This window comes from Humulus lupulus, chromosome 1, assembly GCF_963169125.1.
Source record: "Humulus lupulus chromosome 1, drHumLupu1.1, whole genome shotgun sequence".
NCBI classification, from domain to species: Eukaryota; Viridiplantae; Streptophyta; class Magnoliopsida; order Rosales; family Cannabaceae; genus Humulus; species Humulus lupulus.
The window spans coordinates 182,301,517-182,324,628 of NC_084793.1; the positions used below are offsets into that span (position 1 = coordinate 182,301,517).

The following is a 23,112-nucleotide window of genomic DNA, read 5'->3' on the forward strand; positions in this document are numbered from 1 at the left end:
GTACCGAGGTTAAATTGTTTTGTTTGTATTCTAGTTGACCTATTATGTTTTATTTATGTTTGAACTAGTAATATTTGTTATGTGCTGGATTTTGCAGGTTTTTTTTTCTGTTTTTTTCTCCATTATGAAACTCTTAAATATGTAATAATCCAGTGTTGGTCCGATAGTGCACGATGTCGGTACGACAATGCACGATATCATTTGTTGTATGATTATTTAAATGTATCTTACAATATGGTACGACGTTGCTCGATGTAGTACGATAGTTAATGTACGACATTAGGGTACGATTATGTACGATAATGGTCAGATTGTGGTACGATGATATGGTTTCAGTACAGTTTCGTGAAATTTGTGAGACATGTGAGGGTACGATAGAGTACGATAGTGATCGATGATAGTACGATTGCAAAGATTAAACACATTAAAATGTAGTAATTACAAAAAGAGCAATAAAAAAATTATACAATTCAAAAAAATTAAGGCTGTTCAACATAAGTTTTGGTAGAATAAGTCTACACACCACCTTTGCCTAAAAATTTTCATATTATTGTCAGTTGCATTATCAAATGGTAGTTGTAGAAGCTTATGTTCGATATGCTCAATTACGTAACATCCGCAATCGCCACTGCATTAGAAAATAAACAATAATTTAATAAAGTTTTGTAATTAAGAAATAATAATTAATATGTGATACTTCATAAAATTCACCTGGATTTTGTTTGCGGTACGAATTCACGTGGAGTGAGTTTCCAATCGAAGGGTCTGACCTGGTTCTCTGATGCTGTCAACTGAGGCGCGAGTATAAGGTCATGGTTCTCAAATAAACCGGACCGACGGGAAAATGGTACACCAGTCAACCATCAAACTGATCAAATCGTTTTCGGAAATTGATCCAATACTGGAATCAAAGATGTTGAACATCCACCCATTCAGGTCTGCCTCTACAGCTACCTAATGCAATTGGTCTTTCAAGAAGATGACAAAATAAATGAACTCCTTGTTCTGCCAACTCGGTAAGAACTGGACTGCATCACCCCTAACCAAGTCCAATATACTGTCATCCCAACTAAAGCTAGAGTAGTCAGAACCTGGAAAAGCGTCCCACCGAGCCTTCAATGATTCGGGAAAAATTGTAGGCATAACAACACAGTTCTGAGAGTACATGTCAGGATAAACTTCTAGACGCCTCCTCATGAGATGGAATGCTACATCTAAATGCTACATTAAAGGAAAATTAAGTCAGTAACCACATTATCGTACCAAAATAAATAAACAAAAAACTATCAGCCATTAATATAGTAAATATCGTACCCCAATCGTATCATAATCGTACCCTAATCGTACATGAATATAGTAACTAAATCACAACAATAAAACCTTCTATCGTACCCCTATCGTGCTAATGTCGTACCATCATCGTACATTTATGGCAAAAACTACAGTACTATACACCATCGTACCCAATAGCCTCCCACTGTCGTACCATCATCGTACCATTGGCAAAGTAAGTTAACAATTTGAAACTAACTATTATCGTACTATCATCGTACCTATATCGTCCCACTACAAATTCTAAAATTACGATGTTAATAGTAACTACTTAACAAATTATATCGTATCCCTATCGTGCTAATGTCGTACCACCATCGTACCATGGACAATATTAACAGTTTATAATTTGACACTTATAATTATCGTACTACCATCGTACACCAATCGTACCTATATCGTACCACTACATATAGAAACATTTAAATAAATTTTCAACATTATTTAATTATGAAGTTATAGAAAACTTACAGAGTCAGAAAGCCATGTCCTCGGAGTATGCAGTTTCAGGAACCAAGCAGTATCGTGTGTCCCTGAGAAGCATTCCCTCGGATATTTATTCCCAATGGTGCCAAGCAACCACTTGTGAAAGGTCATAAGTAATTTACCATCAACAACCCTCAATGGATCCACATTCATTGCTGTCTTCGATTTCTTATTCCTTTTCTTCATTGCAGTGTACTCATCGAACCACCTAGGCCTCTTTCTTTCTCTCCTCTTCTCCGGTGCTGGTGGAGCTATGTCTAAGAATTGTACTTCAAAATCATCAGTATCTCCGATTACAGTAATTTGCCTATCCTCTGCTGTGCGAAAAATGTGATCATTTACATCATCAGGTTTGTAATCGTTAGGGAGAATGTCTTCATCTACAGGAAACTGAGGGCCTTCTTCAGTGGACTGAGGGTGTGGATCTGGAGCTGGCCTACTAAGATCTTCCATCATTGTGATTAGCTTCTGCAATTAACCCAAGATCTCGGACTAACCTTTAATAAGGGCACTTTGTTGTCCTTCAACCTTTTCCAACCTGGCCAAAATCATACAGTAACTTGGTTGCTCAGCTTGGGAGGAGGTGCTGGCATGAGTTGCTGATGGGGGAACCTCAGGTGCCTCAGGTGCTGGAGGTGGTGAAACCTCCTTAAAAATATTTGCTGCTTCTGCTTGCTCAGCTAACTTTTCAGCAAGCTTTTCAGTCTGGCTCTGTAAGACTTCCTGTGTAGGCTGTCCTTCGGCACCCACATCTAGTTCCTCTAACCCCATGTCCACATACAATGGGGCTTCATTGTCTGTAAGGGTCCTCACATACTGTTCTTCAGCAGGTCGGGCACACAGGTAGGGGTATACTGTCAACTGCCACAAAAAACAATGAATATTTAGATTGGAAAGTAAAACAATATAAAAAATAAGTAATTGTCATCGATGAACAATGGTAACCTATCGTACCCCAATCGTACCTCAATCGTACCATATCGTACCCATATCATGCAAATATCGTACCAATATCGTACTCATAACATAACAATATCGTACCCGTAAGTGAGAATTACTTGCTAACTATCGTACCATCATCGTACTACATCGTACCTATACAACTACTTTAATAAAGAATACAGAATACATATCGTACCCCAATCGGACCATCATCGTACCAAATCGTACCCCTTAGCCAGTTTTCAAACAGTTGACAAAAAACCACAAAATAACCCCACAATCGTACTCAAATCGTACCCTATCGTATTCCTATCGTGCAGTACCCATAGAATTGCATATCTAGAACAAAATATAGAATATTCAAAATATTTAAAAAGTAAAGTAAAAACTCACATTTTTGGCAAACAACTTAATAAGTTGCTCTTTGTGTATCTCTACTTTCTCCTTGCTCTGCTAGTTGATCATTCTTGGAATGTCTTGGCCCAATCTCACAGCATAATCCTGACCCAACTCAATGATGGACTCAAAAGCCCAATACTGCAATGCTGCAGCATACCTATAAATAGATTACTTGGCCTCCTTCTGAGTCTTTCCTTTCTCAATCTTCTTCAGTAAATGCTTCTCCATTTCTACAAAGTCTTTTTGACAAGTTTGTAACAACTTCTGGTATGATATCTTCCCCCACGGGTACTGGAAAAAGAAGTCAACGTCATCTACCATCTTCAGCATGTCAGTCCAAACCATCAACTTCTCCTCACGACCTTTCAAAACACCCTCTACTAATAAACACAAACTCATCTTGTACACATCATCAACTATTTGACAACTCTCAAAAGTTCTGCGCAGTTGCCCTATGCTCACTGGGGAGTGACCATTAAAGTACTCAAGAATCAACCGATCCGAAGTGGTCTTCGCTTTAATCTCAGCTTCAGACGGTCCGGCCTCGAAATTTAAACCAGTAACTAAAGCGAACTCCAATTGGCTAAATCTACATCGTTTTTTTCCCAATATAAAACTGGACTTCGTCAGTCTTCTCCCCTCTGAATTTGTGCAACAACAGCTGATGGACTAAGGCACCAGAAAAGTTTAATGGTTTCTCCATGAAGAACTGTTTGAAAGGAGATTCCTTCACCCAATCCAATAAACCACACTGTATAAATTTTGCTTTAATCTTTGGAAAGTACCAACTGCCGCGCCAAGTGATACGTCCCGTAAAATGTTCCTCTACTGGAACTATCAGTTGTGGAGGTCTTAAGTTCTGCATAAAACAAATAAATACCCAATTAAATAGAATAACAAAAAAAAACATCAAATTTTATATTCTGCAATCTACTATCGAGCAACTATCGGACACTATCGCACCATATCGGACACCAATGAAAAAAAATAAAAACTGGAACTATAACATTATCGTTCACCATCGTACCTCACATCGTATACCATCGGATTATAACAACACAACAATTTGTTCCCAATATCGGGCACACATCGTACCCTATCGTACCTTCATCCTCAACCTCAAGTTATCAGAAAACACAAAACTATCGTACCAACGTCAAACCACTATCGTACTCCTATCGTACAATCATCTTCAACCTGAAGTTATGAGAAAACACAAATACTATCGTACCTCTAAAAAACACATAAAAAAATTTCAAAATTTTACGGTTTACCAGATTTCACACAGTCAGATTTCACACAGTCAAATTCAATAATACATACTATAACATTTTCCAATGGAAAAGAAATTGAAAAAAACACATACCCTAGACATTTTTGCGTAATGGGGTGTCGGTTTTTCTTCGGGGTTTGAGCTTTCCTTCGTCTCCGGTGGGGGTTGGGGTTTGGGTGAGGCTTGGTCTCCGGTGGTCTGGGTTTTCCTTCGTCGGATGGTGGGGGTTTTTCAGACCGTCGGGTGAGGGGAGAGATGCGTCGGGTGAGGGTAGTTATGGGTTGCTCGATGGTTTTGTGGGAGTGAAGTTTTGGCAGAGAGGGAATGGGAAATGGGCAGGGAAAAAGTTACAGTTTTTATTTATGTTTTTTTATCACTATCGTGTACCATCGTGTACCATCGTACTATCAGACATGTATCGGGCACGTATAGGTACCATCGTACTATTAGGTTCACAGTAACTTAATACCCACTATCGGGCATATATCAGACTACTATTGTACCATTATCGTACTTAAAGGGTGTATATATTCAAAATAATTATCGGGCAACCATCGGGTAGCCATCGGACCTGAATGACCATCAGGTAACAAAACATATCGGGTAACCATCGAATTGCCATCGGACCTTCATCCCTAACCTTGAAACTCAACAACTATCATGCCCAAATGGGGCCTCTATCGGACACTATCGGGCATTTAATCAAGGAACCAAAACAAACACAGATTTTCACAGAATACGATTTTCACCCAAAAAACAGCAAAAAATACCAACAAACTACAGATCCAACATCTAAACAACATTCTAAATCATAAAAACAATCAACAACAACAAGAATCAAAGAAAATCACTTACCCATGTGTATCTTTCTTGCAAGATTTTAGAGAGGAAAGGTATGAGATTTTGTTATGAGATGTGTATTTTTGGTATTAAATGAAAGATGAGCATTGGTTTCATATGGTGGTTAACTTTGGTTCAAATTTTAATTATTAAGCTAATGTAAGCATGATTAATCAAATTTCCCTATACTTTTCTCTCCCAGTGATATGCATGTCTCTTTTATCTTTTATACGAGGGTAGGGCTATAGGTTAGTATGTACCTGTTCCTTAAGAGTTCTTTGTTCCCATGGCGTATTAGGTGTGTATACATGGATCTCTATCTTACACCCTTTACACTCATGTTGTAGATATAGGGTTGTCTTCACGCACACATGTCGTTGAGTCTTAGCTTGCCTATGGCATCTGGATGGTCTTTTAAAGTCCCACCTGATGTTGAGCCTATCGAGTTGTCATCTTTTGACTCTGAGGCCGATATTTGCAAACCCTCTGTAAATGCGGTTGTGTGAATGCTCTACCTGCAGAGGTTTTGCTACCTCTGGCATAAGGCATAGGGCCTTTAGAGTGAACTCGAATCTGTTACCAGTGGTGGGGGTTTAGGTTTCTCCCCATGGAATGAAACATGTCTCCCAACTAAAATCAACCCTTCAAGATTGCATAGTCGAAATCGCTTGCCTAGAGGAAAACCTGCCACCTGATCCTCCATCTTCCTATGGCGATCTTGCCCCAGACTCTGGGGTCCTACCCATCGAGGTGCTGATTATGATCCATTTGAACCTGAGTTTCTCTCCATGGTTTTTCCCTCGTTTCTTTGTCTGTCCACAACCGAACATAACAGGGTCAAGAAGTATGCAGGTAGACGTAGGACATGTAGAGGGTCTTCTAGGGGGTTGATGAAGTCAGTAACTCAGAAACCACATGTTTTTATCCCTATATCAAACTTGCTGAGGGAGATCTTGACAATTCCGAGAATGCAGGCATCAAGTCTACTCTTACCCGGATTAAGCTTTCTAACAAGATGAAGGCCCATCAACTATCACCGGAAATTAGCTTCGTCATTCCAACTCGTAAAGACCGTGCATCTGAGCCCCTTGAGGGGCTTGTAGCTTTTAGCGACTCAGTGATCAAGTCTGGAGGAGTCCTGCCACTTCACCCCTTCTTTGTTAAGATACTTTACTATTTCGAGCTAGCAACTCTTCAGCTGTCTCCCAACTCTTGGGTTGTGCTGAGTTGTTTGTATGTGTTATACAAGCAAGTGCACCTTTGGGGGCCATCCATGAATGAGGTCCATCATCTGTACACTCTGAGGGTGAACCTAATAGCCCCTGGCTTCTATCAGCTCCAGAAAGTTGTGGCTCCCACAGGGTACCCCCTTGTGGTGGGCTCTATTTCCAATAGGGGTTCGTGGAAGAACGGTTTTTTCTTCCCCAATAGTGTATCTACTCAGCATACGCATTTCAACACATCAAGCAAGCCTTTTCTACCTACATATATACATATATTAATTTTTTTTATGTTATACTTTACTTGTCTTTACCCACCTCCTAAGGTTTGCCTAACTATACTTATTTCTTTTCCTTGACCATAGGTCTTGAAGGGGTTGTCAGCCCTGCTTTGAGTTTGGCATCTCACGATCGTGTGGCGAAGGTCCTGGCTGTGCTGACTTCATCAAGCGATTTCCTTGTGCTCTGTCTCATCCATGTCTACCATCCCAGTGACCATAGACAATGATGACGATGATGAAGACTATCATTACTCTGACGGTGACCTTATGGATACTGAAGATGAGGTTGAGGTGGAGTGTAAGAACTATTCCTGCTTAAGATCCTTGGCTAACAGGGTCGGGGATGTTGTCGATGATGGATGCACGGACGACGTCACTTCCTCGAACCCGTCGCTGGTAGTAGGTGGCGAGTTTGCTTTCAACACCCGTCCTATTCCTCTTATCCCGAAGAGGAATTTCATCCTGCCTTCCTTTGACGATGCTCTTCCATCCTTGGGGGCGCATTTGGGACAGGCGTCTTTGGATGCCTCACTCCTAAAGAGGAGACTCCTCGCCACTCCGCTCCTCGTGCCTCCGTGGATGGATCAGGACCTTCCCGATCCTCTTCCTTATCTAGGCATGCATTAATAGGTATACGTGTCTCCCCCTGCCGAGCCCATACTTTCACTTCCCGAGGGCAACCTTTGGCAACCCAGTACGGAGAGGCCATGAGCCACTACATGGGGAATATTTCAGAAGCCGAGTGGGGGTCTTATATGATACTCAAGATGCCGAGTTGGGTGAGGCTTATATGCTAGGCTCTATGCAAGTGCATGTCAGAACACTTAATGAAATTTTTTTCAGTTTTGATATCGCCTGATCATTGATGTTTTGTTTTGTTTCTTTGTTTTTCTTAGCCTTCCATCTTGGGTCACTGTTTTTTCGCCTTGAGCTCCTCATCAATGCAACGGTTACAGTTCGAGCTTAAGGGGAGATGAAGGACCTCTCCTTGGCCAAGGTAGAAAAAGATGAGTTGACCGCATGGGTCAGTGACTTGGAGGGCCAACTTGCTGAGGCAGTCCGCCAGAGCGATGCTGCACTAGCCAAGGCCGCATCGACTTCTCGCTCTAACACCAGGTTCGAAGAAAATATTCGTACCCTAAATGAGAAGATTAATGCTCTTGAGGTTGAACTGTTGAACACTGAGAATGGCATAGTCGAGCGCACATTGCATGCCGTGTGGAGGACTAATTCTGATGTCAACCATCCCCCTTTGGAGAGTATGCGACTGAGAAGATTGCCGAGTGGAGAGGTCGGGTGGGAACCCATAGGCCCCTCTCCAAGGCTTATTATTATATTTTTTTGTTGTTGTGTAACCCTATATGTTTTTTTTTTCTTTTGCATGGAACTTCTTTTGGTTATATGTGGAAATCTTTACGTCTGAGGTCCTTTAAGTTTGCCTTTGTGTGCAGAACTTTTATATATGGGACATTTGCTTAACTTTGTACTGGTTGCGAGGATGTATTGGCCTTCTTAATCTTTGTCAACCTCTTTTAGTTATCATGCGTAAGGGGCTTTGATAAGTCCCTCTTCTTTGATGAATTCTTTATGTCTTCTTTGGACTGATGATCGTAGTCTTATTGGTGCACCTTGACTATACTTATAAGGACATGTCAATCCTGTGTTCTTGGCATCCTTTTATATTCTTTGTGCGCACTTTTTATTTTGTACGAGAATCGTCTTTCTCGTCATTATGCATAGTATTATTTTTACAAGGGTCTCTTTTAGGACCATTTTTTACTAGCGGCTTGGTGGCTGCTCTAGGCTTATTGGTGGATGCTCTCCTTAATGTCTCACCCCTCGTGGATGTATTAGCCTTTATTAGGAGTTTTTCCTCGTGAAATTTTTTTACTTCTTTTCATAAGTGTCTCTTGTCGGACAATTTTTGGCTAGACGGCTTGGTGGCCGCTCTAGGCTTATTGGTGGGCGTCCTCCTTGAGGCCTTATCCCTCATGGAGGTATTAGCCTATCATAAGGTTGTCCTTATGGAACCTTTTGGCTCCCTTGGCATCCATAAGAGTAGCTAATCCTTATGAATCCAAGAAATAATATAGGCTTATCAGGAGATGTCTTCATTGAGAGCGTGCTCCTCGTGGAAATATCTAGCCTTTGTTGCGAGGTTATCCCTGTAGGACCTTTTGGCTCCCTTGACATCCATAAGGGTAGCTAACCCTCGTGAACTGAAGAGATGCCTCACAAGGTTTTTTTTTTTTTTTTTGCAATATATATGCCTTCTATCCTACCCCCAAGTGCTTGGTGGGATTCATTCCATTGAGCACTTTGATCATTTCGCTTCAACATAGATTTTGACAATGTGTGCATATTTGTTATATAGGTGCATGCATAAAGAAGAAATGTAATATGCGAGATAGGAAACACTTTCATTGATAGAAAGCAGATTACAAAGGCACGCATGGCAACATTGCATCTACTATAAGGTTATCTGGGCAACCTCTTTGATTTTTAACTACAGAAATTAACATAAGGCAAACAAACAAGGTACAAATATTTATGCATTAGATGCGAAAGTCTTACTGGTAATATTTAATGAGATGTTCTGCATTCCATGCTCGGGGTATGACAATGTCATTCACCCACAAGTGTGAATGTGGGTTTGCGCCTCCATGTATCACCATCGCCATGGGTTCTCATGGCTTGGTAGTTGTGCGGAGAGAGATATTATAACACTCTCTTGCTTCATTTTGTTCTCCTTTTATGCTTGCTATCTCCCTAAGATTTGGGAATTTAACGGACATGAGATATATCGATGTCACCGCTAATACCGCATTGAAAGCCAAAGCGCAATCTAATACAACAAAGTTCGTCATGACAGTGGTTTGTCTGGGTTGCTCCCCCATGGTGAGGGCTAACTCGATGTCTCCTAAAGGTTGTATTAAGTTCCCAGTGAATCCATATAAGGGGGTATGGAAGGGTTTTATGTTCCTTACTCCCAATCCCATCTTCTCAAATGTGGAGAAATATAAGATATCTACAGAACTACCATTGTCCATGAGGACTCGATGCACTCTCATATTGGCCAGTTCAACAGTCAGCACCAAGGGGTCGCTGTGGGGGAAATGCACCCCTCGCGCATCTTCCTCTATGAAGGTTATCAAATCATTTTACCCCTTAAAGCTCTTTGGGGGTCGTTACTCCAGGCTCATGGTGCACGGGGGTAGACTTCTTTTTGCTTCCCTGACATATCTATCCCATCCCTTCCTCGACTGTCCACTAAATCCTGGACCTCTGAACATCGTTCTTACTTCTTACTACACCTTCGAGGCTCGCTCTCGAGCCTGTGGATAGGATGGCTGATCCTTTGGTACTGGGTTTTCCCTTCTGACATACCTGCCTAGGTGCACCCTGCATAATAGTTCCTCGATTTCTATTTTCAAATAGGTACACTCAGTTGTGGTGTGGCCAATATCCTTATGGTGCTGACAATACTTACTAGGGTCCCTTTTGGATCGGTCTCTCTTCATCCGCGGGGGTCTCTTGAAAGGCACCTAATTCTTGTTTATGGGGAAGATATGCTCCCTGATATCTGTTAGGTCTGTATAGAAGGTGTATGGCGTTTGCCTAGGTTCACCTCCACGTATGTGCTTTCTTTGGTGGTTGTCCCTTGGTCCTTCATACACTCTCTTCTTCTTTACACCATTTGAGCCTTCAAGGGTTGAGAGCTTGAAAAAGGGTTCACTTTTTCCTGCCTTAAGGTTCTCGTGGCCATCCTCGACGAGGATGTATTTTTGTGCTCTTTCATAGAAGTTGTCTCTTAGTCAGTGACCTCGCTTTTGAGCATATCGTCCCATAGCTTGCTACTTGGACGCACTCCGACACTGATAGCCTTTTTAGTTCTCCTCGAGTTAGGCTTCCCACCTTAGCCACCTCCACGTTGAATCTATGAATGTAACTTTTTAAGCTTTTGCCTTCACCCTGCTTTACATTAGCGAGGTTGGTGCCCGACATGGTGTAATCACGTACTGCACGGTGCTATTGGAGAAATTCGTCGGAAAACTGCCGGCATGACCTGATGGCACCTGGCCTTAGCCTCTTAAACCATTTGTATGTAGCCCCTTCAGCGTGACAGTGAAGCAATGGCACCTCAACTTCATCAAGTCGTTGAAGGCATCAAGATGGTACTTGGCATCCGTAATGCCTTCATAAGGGGTCATGTGAGGCTCTTTGAAGTTGGCTGGGAGTCGTTCTACTTTAATCTCCCTTGTGAAAGGTGACTCGTAGCCAAACTCTTCATCGGACGTGGTGACTAGTTTTCTTCAAAGGCTCCTCATCTCGGTGTCTAGCTCTTGCCTCCTTATATTCAAGGAGTCCCTCAAATCCGAAGGTGTCTAGCTCTTGTCTTCCAGAAGAGCCATGTGGGGCATTGTTCTTACATTTGGCCTTCTATTGAGCTTCACTCTTAGGTCAGGAGGTGTCTCTTTAGATGTATCCTCGACTTCGTTTCTACGACCCCTCCATCTTTGCTCTTGGGTGTACTTCGCTAGCCCAAGGCTTTCGTGGTGCTTTGTCCGGGGAGTATGGCTAGTGGAAAGTTGGGTTTTTCTATCGTCCTTGGGGATGGTGGTTTCTCCTCTCCCATGCTTTTCCTCCCTATGTTTGGGAAGAGGCATGCTTGACTTCCCTTCTAGTAGGTCGTTCAACACCTCCTACATGTTTTCTAACATGGTCTCCAGCCTTTGATTAATTTTGCGCAACTCTCGGAGCGGTCGATGGTCAAGGAGGAGGGTGCATACCCGGGACACCCACGGAGGTGGCTAAAGGTTTTTGGAGGATCTCTATTAGGTGGGACAGCTGGGAATGATGCCTCCTTTTCCTCTTCAGGGACTGGATGTTCCTTCAGTGCACCTCCATTCTAAGGGGGTGGAGGGTTTCTCCTGGAGGCCCTTAGTTGGTCTCCGTCCAGGTGGATCTCCATGTCTTGTGATTCCATTAGGCGTCTTGAACGCCTTGCATTTCTTCTTATCGGAATTGATGGAAGAATAGTGACTTGATACTTGTCCTTCCCACAGATGGCCCCAAACTGTTGACGGTGAGAACTCGTCGACGATCTAATATCGGAAAACTCGAAGTGTATTATGAAAACTAGGTAGATAGAATTTATGAAAATCTTGAACAAGAAGAGTGTAGAACAATAACAATGGAGGAAAACACATATTTTGCTTAACTACCTATGTATACAATCAATTTTCCAACCCTTTTGCTGGATGGGTGAAGATCTATTTATAGTTCAGCTCTAATGGCTCCTAATACATTGTGGTCCCAAGGGACAAAAATGTACTTAGGTACATTGTCAGGGTAGTGACACAAAGGTAGTGGTGCAGAAGGTTGTGGTGTCGACCCTGGTACATGGTCAGGGGAGCTCAGGTAGTGTCTCCACTCTTCGTACTGATTCATACCACCACTAATATTTTGATATAGATGTCAAAGTCCCGCCTTTGTCCTCCTCATGGTCGTACATACGCGTGACTCGTACATGATGGTCCTCTTCACATTTCCAAGATACATCTTTTCTCCAAGTTTCCTACATTTTGCTAAGTGTAGGAAAGCTTACGAGTTATCACGAATAACATACTCAATTGTCTTCACCAATTCTAGCTTGACACCAAGTGATGATTGGGTCTCTACTAGTGTCCCTCATACACATATTCCAGATGTTTCAGACTTTACATATAGTGAGAAGCCACGGTGAGGGTGTGCCTCGCTGGTGGCACCTGCTTCAGGAAGGAAAGCAAGGTCTCTTCTGCGAGGCACGAGGAGCATGTGACGGGACAAGGTGCCTCGCGCGGGTCATTGGGTTGGTGAGATGCAAGGTCCCACGTGGAGTCTCGGGCACAAGATAGGTGTCCTCAGATAGGCAAGGCTTCGCATCTTCAGGTGTGTATCTTGGCACATGTGCGTATTGTGCCTTGCTATGCGAGGCCCTTATTCCTTCCGGCTATGTGGCGCATGGCCGCGGGGGTGAGTCGCGTCTAGGCATGTTGACCTCGCATAGTGAGGCCCTTGTGCATTGGCACATTGACGTATATTCATTAGGGGGCGGGTGCCCATCTTAGCGCAACACTCATTAGGGAGAGGCACCTCGCATAGTGAGGCTTTCACATAGCGAGGCCCTTGCCACGAGGAATTCTAGCGCGCACAGATGATGAGAAGTGACATCTTGTGCGAAGCCCTGAGTGTAAGGGAAGGCGCCTCGCATAGCGAGTTCAACCTGGCGAAATGATGCTTTGCGAGTCATGCGAGTTTGGCTTAGTCTCTCGTAGTCCTTTTGATGCAAGTTAAGGGGCCTAGTGATGCAAGGTGCTCATGGGTTGTGGCTTCGTGTACGGGGGACACTTGGGCATATAGGCTAGCTAGGCGTACGAGAAACATAGGCATATATGGCCTCTCTATTCGAGGGTCTCTTCTACTAGAATGAACCTTATGCCGAGGCCTTAGGTCTAAGGTGAGTAAGGCTTTGTTATCGAGGTTCTCACCCATACAGACCTTGCACACTTGGCTTTTTTGAGGGTTCGGACATGCGGGCCTCGCTATGCGAGACCCTTTCTTCTGTTGCCTTGTGTCTTCATCGATAGATGCTTTAAGGGAAAAATTCCCACATCGACATACATATATACAAATAGAGAAGCATGGCTAAGAAGCTAATTGACCTATTGTTGGAAGACACAACTTTCGAATTGAATGCTCTGTGTCAAAACACTTAGAAGATTATACAAGTGCCCATAAATATATAAACACCTTATGAAACAACTATGCTGAGGAAAGATTAAAAAAACTGTAAAGAAAGTAATATAAATCTCGTGCCCACTAATGAAACATGTAAAATTGTTGAAACAACTTACCTTGAAATATCAAACCAGTAGGTACGCTTAAAGGAGAGAACAAAACAGAGCAACAAATGCACATCAAAGTCCCAAATCCATAATATATATCGGTACAAACTAAATAATTTTGTGACTTGTAAAACAAAATGCAAAGTGAATACACACAAAGAAATCAATAACCCCATGGCAACCACCACAACAAACACCACCATGTATTCTCCAACAGCAGAACCATATTTACGCATACCATGTGTCCATCAAATGACAAGAAGGTCAACAAATTCAATATAAATTGAGTAAATAATCAAGAGGAAAATAACAGTTCTCATGCTAAAGAGTATGGCGAGGGATGCCAAACGACATACCTTCATGTGTCTAAGCCTCGGCTTAAGGTCCTGTGATCCAGGCATAGCAAATCATATATGCAACTAAAGGGATGATATTAAAGCAATCAAACCCATAACTGAACTTGGGCTAGTAAATTTACAATAGAAAAACATAGATATAGATTTATAAAAATAATTAAAACAAAATTGCATACCCAAAAGCTTACCCCAACCCAGGACACCATCACCCACGGGAGAGAGAGAGGGAGGGAGGGAGGTTCCTGAACGAAAAGCTATTGCGTTGTCTTAGCCCAGCCCCCCGTTGCACGCTGAACTCAATGCACTTCGCACTAGCCACCGACCATGTGGGAGTAGAGAGTGGCCCTTAGGCATGTGTGAGAGAGAGATAGAAGAGATTATATTGTGTTTAGAGAGAAATAGGGGAGCGATTGATGAAATGAATGGGTGAGTTATGTGTCGGCTATGGTGCACTAAAGAGGGAAATGAGAAAGTTAATTAGTGAGTTTTTCTTTGTGAGTTAAACACACACATATATATACACATGTACATATTTTTATACCTCTGGAAAAAAGAGACGAATCAACTATAGGAAGAGAGAGAGAGAGTAGAGATTTGAATAAAGAAACAATGAGAAAAAAAAATTAAATGTATATATATAAAACATACTAGTCAAAGAGGGAGGACGCAGAGTGTACACAGAGGGACCTGAGTGAGATGAGGGCTGGGTGGGCTTGGGGATTCAGTGAGAGAAATTCAGGTCGGTGGGCTGTAATGGAGGGCTTAGGGTGGTTGGGCTTTAACGACTTTAGGTGGCTAGGCTTTGACGGAAGAAGAGAAGATAGACTGGAGAAGACATCGTCGACTGAAGAGAAGAGAAGGGGAGGCATAATCGACGGGGAAGAGACGATAGGAGGGCTAAAGTTTATAGTATATATAAATATAAATATTAAAATTAAATAATTTTTTTATTAAATATATAATAACTAATTGAATTAATAATTAATATTACAAATTATTAAAAAATTAAACAATTCTTTGAATAATTTATTGGAAAACCTTATTTTTTAACGAATAGCTATTCTATGTTGCAAATTATTAATTTATAATTTTTTATGAATATATTTATATAATATATTAAATTATACAAAAATAATAATCTTTTTTGTACTTGATTAAAAAAATTATATTGGATGAGAAAATAGTTTTTGCATAAATGTCATGTCATGTTAAAAGTAGACATGCTACGACAATCGCACCTGAACTGTAATATCATGTAAGTTTTAATTTGCAAGACACGACAGTTCAAGAACTACTCTTTTCACATGTCTATTTTTGACACGAGACAACAATTCTATGAAAAATGTTGTCTCTCGTGTGTTGCCTAAGTACAATTTTGTAGTAGTGCAAGTACAATCTTTATAAATCTAACTCTATATCCATCGTTCTTTATATGTTTCAACTTCTATGTCGTTCTTATATCGTTTTTTCTTTTAAAAAAATAAAGGTGTCAAATCCTATTTCATACTTAATGTCATTATTTGTTGGTTGGTAGTCTTTGTTTTCACCAACCAAACTCCTTTAATACAAAGAATTACCATCGTTTAGGGATTCTTTCCACTGTCACCCATCACATGCGATCTTTGCTTGATCGTCAACGAACTTTCGGGTCTTCTTTGTTCTCCTAAATTCGTGTCGTATTCCTTTCAAAGTGAAATCTCTTTCCACTCCATCATTTCTTCAACATCCTAGTTTTCAGCTTCTCCTAGAGAGCCGAACTAAATGAATAACTTTGTTCCTTATAGTCACAAAATCCTTTATGATTCTTGGCTCGTTGCCTGTCTTGAGTCAACTAACTATGGCAGTCATGCTCAATGTGGTCATCCAACTTACTCTAAGAAACCTTCCAACTAAAGCTCTCAGCTCACTAAATAATATGTATTAAACTCCATGTGAAAATAATTCTACCAAGTACCAATTAGCTTCCCATCTGCTTTTCGTGCCGCATCAAAGCATGAACCGACATCCTTTATGGATAAAACCTTTGTGTCTATCGTATGAGAGATTAGGATTTCCTTCTCCTATCAGCTAGTCCTTGTGTCACTAGATCATGGTTTCTATCTAGCCAACCAATCCCTCATCTCCCAACAACTTGACTCATTCTCGAATTTTGGAGATCAATGAATCTAAAACCTTCACGAGTGACATTCGATAGTCCTTGTGGCCTGGATAATATCAAGGCTACTTCGATTATGCTCGACCTACGCCTGAGGAGTAACTTGCCTTAGATGATTCCACCTCTCATCTTGAGTGCTAATAGTTCCTTAGCATCGGAACAACATCCCATTTTTCCTCAGGTCGTAATAGCTGACTGATCGCCTTCTCTACCTCCTTTGCAAACTCTTCTCAACCAAGACATGTTGAACCGAACACTACATGACTTCAAAAATTGTTGACAACCAACAATCAAACATACAAAAGAATCAACCAACAAACTACACAAAAGCTAGCGGTACAACAACGAAAAGCATACATGCAAAGCAATATATAACAAATATAACAGATACATACTAAAGCACACCATAAGTGTAGGGTGAAAAATAATTACGCCCATCCTCAAACCATTTCGGTCAATGTGGGACTTAGTGGCCTCACCACACAATGCACACGCTTAATTTCCTCTTAATGTCACCTGACGCATTTTTATCCATTAAATACTTACAAGTTGTCTCTTACTAACTCCCAAGCCAAAGACAACGAGCTACTATAACAAGCCTTTCCTTATCGTTTATCCTTAGTCTACCATACTGAATCACCTTAAGTCATTCACTCAATAACGACCAAACTGGTACCCCAATACCCTTTTTTTTTCAATACTCATGTACACAATCAACCTTAATATCATTAACAAGTAAAATCGTTATCTTTAGAACAATCTCGTGAAATCTAATCACTCACATACACTTGCTACCCATAACCATATATTGACAACACATCATTTTGACACCATACTTCTTTCCTTATATTATTATGAATTTCGGCTTAATTATAGCATTTCAGTTATAGAACATAACATCATATCTCATTAACTGATACAACATCTCTCTATCAAACCATCACGGTCATGTCTAAAATATAACACATAGGATAGTGAGTAGAACATAACGCGGAGTGTTAAACGTAATGTGACGCGTTGAACATAGCGTGACACATTAAACATAACGTGACATATTGAACGTAGTGCGACGAGTTAAAAGCAACTATATTCAATCTTATTCTACCAATCAAGACACCCATTCTTTCTCACATGAGGCTTCCAATCACACTAACCAGACCATCATAAAAACATGCAACTTATTGAATCTACCCTTACTAAATATGTGTTGACTAACGGCAGCAAAGTGTAAAAAAAAACTAAAGAATAATAACAAACTTAAGAACTAAAACTTACAGTACGTGAGTCGAGTCTTCTTGGTCTTCATGTGCATATCGTGAGGGTCTACAAGAATGTTAAAATCATTCTCTGATACCAAATGTAACAACCTGATATAAACTAATTAATTTACTAAATAATCCATATTTATGTAAATTAATATATTCAAAAATTTCTTTCAGAAAAACAAAACATTCATCGAAACTCATTTAAAACAACATGAATTAAATATCTTTTACATGCATATCGTAGGTAAAAGTACAAGTTATTAAAACTCAACATATAACCATGACTTGATGACTTTTAAAACCATGTATAAGTAGCAACCGCTTTGACCCCCAGGTGAACTGTTCACGATATGCACACATCTGACCGAGCTTGCTCCTTCTCACCGCCTCATCAACTACGCTTATGCCTTTACCTGTAACACAAAGTACCCATGAGCTAGCGCCCATCAAGAAGAACTATAGAGGACACAATCCCCAAAGCCCAACAATATAACATAAAAAGCATAAAACATACAAGATAGACATAAGCTAATTCATATCATCACAACCTTAATCATATGCTACTCATAGCCAATAAGTTAGCATACAATGTTCCATAACCAACATTATCATATTGTAACATAATCATAGCATAATATAACCTATCCTAACAAAACCTAACTATAGCACAACGTTAACATATCATACAATAAATATAGCATAACATAACCTATCCTAGTGTAACATATTCAATCCATAACACCTATTACTGGTGTCATTTCGGCCATAAACTAGTGCTGACCTGGTCAAGTGTGCAACCGAGCACGAGAAATGTAAACATGCTTTTTTATCATAACGTAAGCATGCAATTGATCGTAATGTAAACATTGATTTTCATAACGTAAGCATGCCACACAAACATACAACATATTCACGCATAACATAGCTCATAGCACACCCCATAACATAATTCATAATGTAACTCACAACATAATTTATATCATAGCTCATACAATAATTCATAATATCAACCATAGCATATCTTATAACATTATTTATAACATAACATACAAAGTTTACCACACTTAAGTATGTCGAGCGTACACCCTGCGTGCAGGTGTCCGCTCTTCTTACATTTGGTCTACTAGCAACGCAATCACCTCCCTTCAAGTACCTTGCTGATTCATAAATCCAAAACATACACCATATATCATTTAGAGACTCATAACTTAAACCAAAGGTCATGAACAAAACCTTATCCTTCTTAAGTCCTAAAAAGTCGCCAAGAAGTTAGGGAGGAAGTCCCCAACGAACCCCATATGAAACGACTTCAAAATGACCTTAAAACAACCAAAAAGATCCCCGTCATAATCAAGCGTCGATGCCTAATATTTAGGTGCCACAACCCTTATTTTTCCCAGTTTCTGGACATTCTGGATGCCAAAACCATACGCTAACTGATCTTCGAAAGGCCATATCTCCCTCAACATAAGTCAAATATTGACGATTCTTTTAATGTTTTTCTCGTATTGAATCCCTCTATATCTTCATACAATTCTTAGAGAACAATAAAATAAAAAAAATGCATGAGAAGTCTCTAACTTTATAACTCTAACAATCTCTTGCAACAAAACTTGTTCTTCCCCAAGCTATCTTTCCAATTATCAAAACTAGCAAGCGTAATTTAATAAATTAAACCCTAACATGTTTATAACTATTATAGACTAACAACCTAGTCTCTAACTTGCACATAAAACCAATCATCCTAACCTATCATATTTTCTAATCAAATCCACCATTAACATAACTCAAAGCTTCCAGAACTATCATATTTTTTTAAAAGTGTGAGAAGTTCTTTCCAAGATCATGTGCAGCAACCTAAGCCTTGAAAATATTCTCTCAAAAATGAGCCCCCACACGATGTTCCTAGTGATCCATACGTATATGAAGAGATTCTCATCCTTCTTCTTCATTAGATCTTCAACCCTAGTATAGAGTGAGAGTGAGAGGGAGTTCTCTACTTTGATCATGTGTAGAGCAACCACCAAATTAAAATTGTGAGTCTAACCCTAACCCTAACCCTAGTCTTTCACTTTCTATTTATAATGACTCACTATAGCCAAATTACCATCCTACCCTTGATATAAACAATTCTAACAATTTCACATAACCCTTTTTAGGAATTTTCTAGTAAACTATTTTTTTTCATAATCCATATTTAACTTATTACCCACAAGTTATCTTTATTCGATTATGACCCCTCTTTCAACAATTCTAGACAATAATGCTCCTAGCACTTGAAGGAAATCGTGATTCATCACTTTAACACATATCATGAGCACTTTCGGTAGTTTCCAACGTAAAATATCTTACACTGATGTTGATATCACATAAACATATTCATATAATCACATAATACTTAATTTTAAAACATAACAATTAAAATACCGCTTAAGAGTAATAAATTATCAAATTTCCCTCACAAGACAAAATTACCAAAATACCCATAAAACGAAAAGATGGATATTACAAAAATTAATATTTACATACTAAATAAAAAAAACAGCAACATAAGAATATACCCTATTAACACTAAATACATATTATATTCATTATTAATTCAACATAAATTACACATAAATTAGATATCAAATTAACATAATATTTAATAATTGATAAATGCATAAATTCTTATTGTTTGATCACTTTAGTGACTAACAACACACACTAATTACTTTAATTCAAATGGTATAATAATAAGATAAGAAGCCTATAATAATTCAAATGCGAGTAAGTACAAAAAAAGAAGGAAGTAATGAACGACGAAAACATACCTGCCGGCTAGCGAATGAGATGAGGATATATAGTTGTCGATGGAGCAGTACTGTGGTTGGCTGAGATATATATATACTATAATAGATGTATAATGTGAAAATAAAACATCATCATCAACTTCGAATTATACTATGTATAAACTAATATACTCAATACACACGAATATATATTTAGAGAGAGATAGAGAAATGAAAAAGGAAAACAAACATGGCTGGCGACTAACTTGGTGGTAGACGGAGCAATACCATGGCCGAAGATGAGGCATCCTAAAAGTGAGAGATTTTGATAGATTACGATATATATAGACATGGAATATATATTTATATAAAAAAACATGTTGTTTGACTAGCGTAGTGGCCATGGATGTGAGAGACAGAGACTCAGAGAGAGTTTGAATTTGAGAGAAACTAGGTGTGAAGTGAACTGATAAGTGTGAGAAGTGACATCGACGAGCGAGAGAGATACTAAGTTTACAAATAAAAATTAGAAGCAGTAATATCAGGAATATAAGTCGACGTTTTGGCTTTAAAAAACATAACCAACCATTCATATTAATTACTATATTTTAACATTTATAACTACATCGAAGAAAGAAAAAAAAATAGGTGTATAAATGGTCTGGTTCAATTTGTACTAGTGGGAGTATCGCTAGAACCTTGACTGGACCACATTGGAGAAAAAAGGTCCGAAAAATCGTACCACTGGCATTGGATTCATTTGGTCCGGTCTCAAACAAATTGGCCTGGATTGGTTGGGGTTTTGAACCATGATTGTTGGATTTCATGAGCAGCCCTAGAGGCAGTGAACTAAAAATAACGACCAGGAGATGACTATTGGTAGGTGTACGTGGACCTTGAATGAACACAATGTTAGGGCATGCCTAATCCTAATAATGCTAGAAGATCACCATATCCATTGTGAACTAAGGATTGGTTTCACTGCGACAAACAATGAAGCTGTAGAGTCCAAGAACTTTACTTAGCTAAGTTAGATAGTAGTATAATAGTATTATCTTTAGGAACCTTGACTGTGGATTTTTGGTTCAGACCGGGATTTATTTGGACACTCATAGTAGTACTTATAGATTTTCTAAGTTTAACCTATAGTTTAGGAATATTAATTTTAACCTAAGGTTTGATTAATATGACTGATATTGAGGATAATATTTAGTATACTATAAGGTTTAAATAAGAACCAATAGGATTATAGCACATGTTATGTATGGGTTATTAATGATTAAGTATTTTGAGGATTAAATCTATTAAGGGTAAAATTTGAATGCTCTAAGGTCAGTCAGCAGCTTTGAAAACGTTTGAGGGCTTAGTCAAGGCTGTTTACTCAATTCAAATTAAGCTAAAAATGTGTAATTTCGTGTTTAGATAATCAGTGTATGCCGATATATCGTAGCTATAGGGGGCGATATATCGTAGTACGAAGATACGAAAAACACGAAACGATGCACGGTTGCCTCGGGCATACTGGCCCAGGTGATATATCGCCTACAGGGGGCGATATATCACCCCTCTCAGCATAATTTAAAAGTTTTTGAAATCGTTTTCCATTCAACCCTTCAACCTCTTGATAAGTCCAGCATCTTTCTGAACGAGTCTTCAGCCTCTACTGAACAATAATTCAAATTATTTTCACTTAAAAAGCCATTATTTTTATTCAAGTTAAATTAAGATCCTTTCATTCCTAAACTCTATAAATAGGACCTAGTACCCAGCCATTATTCATCTATTACTCTAAGTTCAGAGGCTGCAAGTTGCTAGGTTAGTGTGAGAGTGTAAACACTTGGGTTGGGAATCATAAGCTTATCAAACTCTTGGGAAGTAAGATTTTATAGCATTTCGGTTCAAGGTTTAAATCGGTCTTATAAGTCTTCAAGGTAACCCAAACTCTAGTTCGTTTATGTACTTTTTCTTTAAAAGTTCTCATAGCCTTCTACTCATTCTAACCTTATTCTTATTTTGGTTAGGAAATCTAAGTTCTTGAGCAAAAGGTTTTGGTAAGTATATTTTAAAAGTATAGTTCCTTCATCTCTTCCATCTCTTTCATCTCTTTTTTTTTCATTAGACTCACCCTTTCATAAATGGTTTTTAGGAGTGTTCCAAAGTCCCAACTCTGTCCTCATATCCCGGTATTTTGGTAAGGAAAATAGGATAGAATTTATATGTTATATGTTATCTTATGTTTTTATGTTATGAAATGTGTTATGTTATGTATGTATGTAGGCTTGGGCATATGACCCATATGACTAACAAGCCCCAAATGGATTATGGGCATATGACTTGCTTAGCTAGTAGGACCCCACTAATCTAATGGACATATGACTTGTTTAGTCTATGGGACCCCAAGTAATAATGGCCATTATAGTATGTGTATGATATAAGTGTTATGTTATGTTTTTATGTTTCTTATGAAATTTATGTATATGAACTATGTGTTAGATTTTCCTTGCTGGGCATTAGGCTCATTCCTTTTTGTTTATATGTGCAGGAAAATAGTCTTAGTGGCGGGAAAGGTTCTTGGAAGCTTGGGGAATGTGTATTGAGGCGGAATGGATTCAAGAGCCGAGCGTTTCGATTCGAGGATGTAGTTTTGATTTTATGGTTTTTACATGTATTTTTCCGCACTTGTTATGTAATCCATTTTTATTTTAAATTATGTTTTGTTTTGTTTTTAAAACAATGGGATCCCATATCCTAACCTAAATTTTATGTAAGTTTAACTCTTATTTTTACAAGTTTCTTAATAAAGTTATGGTATTTTCACTTGTAAGTTTTATTAAAGATTAGTATGTATAGTTTTCGTTAATGGTCCAAAAGTCTAGAGTAGTTGGGTCATTACAGAAGCAGAATA

General features: G+C 39.2%; 1 protein-coding gene across 6 annotated transcripts; it reads right to left on the minus strand.

Annotated features, from left to right (window-relative positions):
* Positions 1–380: 380 nt before the first annotated feature.
* On the minus strand, positions 381–14,884 carry LOC133801131 (uncharacterized). Of its 6 annotated transcripts, none has more exons than XM_062239283.1 (6): positions 14,205–14,884; positions 14,017–14,046; positions 3,154–4,018; positions 1,804–2,679; positions 712–1,221; positions 381–628 (listed from the first exon to the last, which is right to left on the minus strand). In XM_062239283.1, exons 4-5 carry the CDS (start codon positions 2,272–2,274, stop codon positions 955–957), a joined length of 738 nt encoding a protein of 245 aa, XP_062095267.1. In that variant the 5' UTR covers positions 2,275–2,679; positions 3,154–4,018; positions 14,017–14,046; positions 14,205–14,884; the 3' UTR covers positions 381–628; positions 712–954. The 6 variants fall into 6 exon arrangements, 4 of the variants coding, with proteins under 4 accessions (XP_062095267.1, XP_062095281.1, XP_062095275.1 ...); XM_062239297.1 differs by having other exon boundaries at positions 14,017–14,079; XR_009876758.1 differs by lacking the exons at positions 14,017–14,046; positions 14,205–14,884 and adding an exon at positions 4,526–13,990 and having other exon boundaries at positions 3,154–4,356.
* Between the last annotated feature and the right edge of the window lie 8,228 nt (positions 14,885–23,112).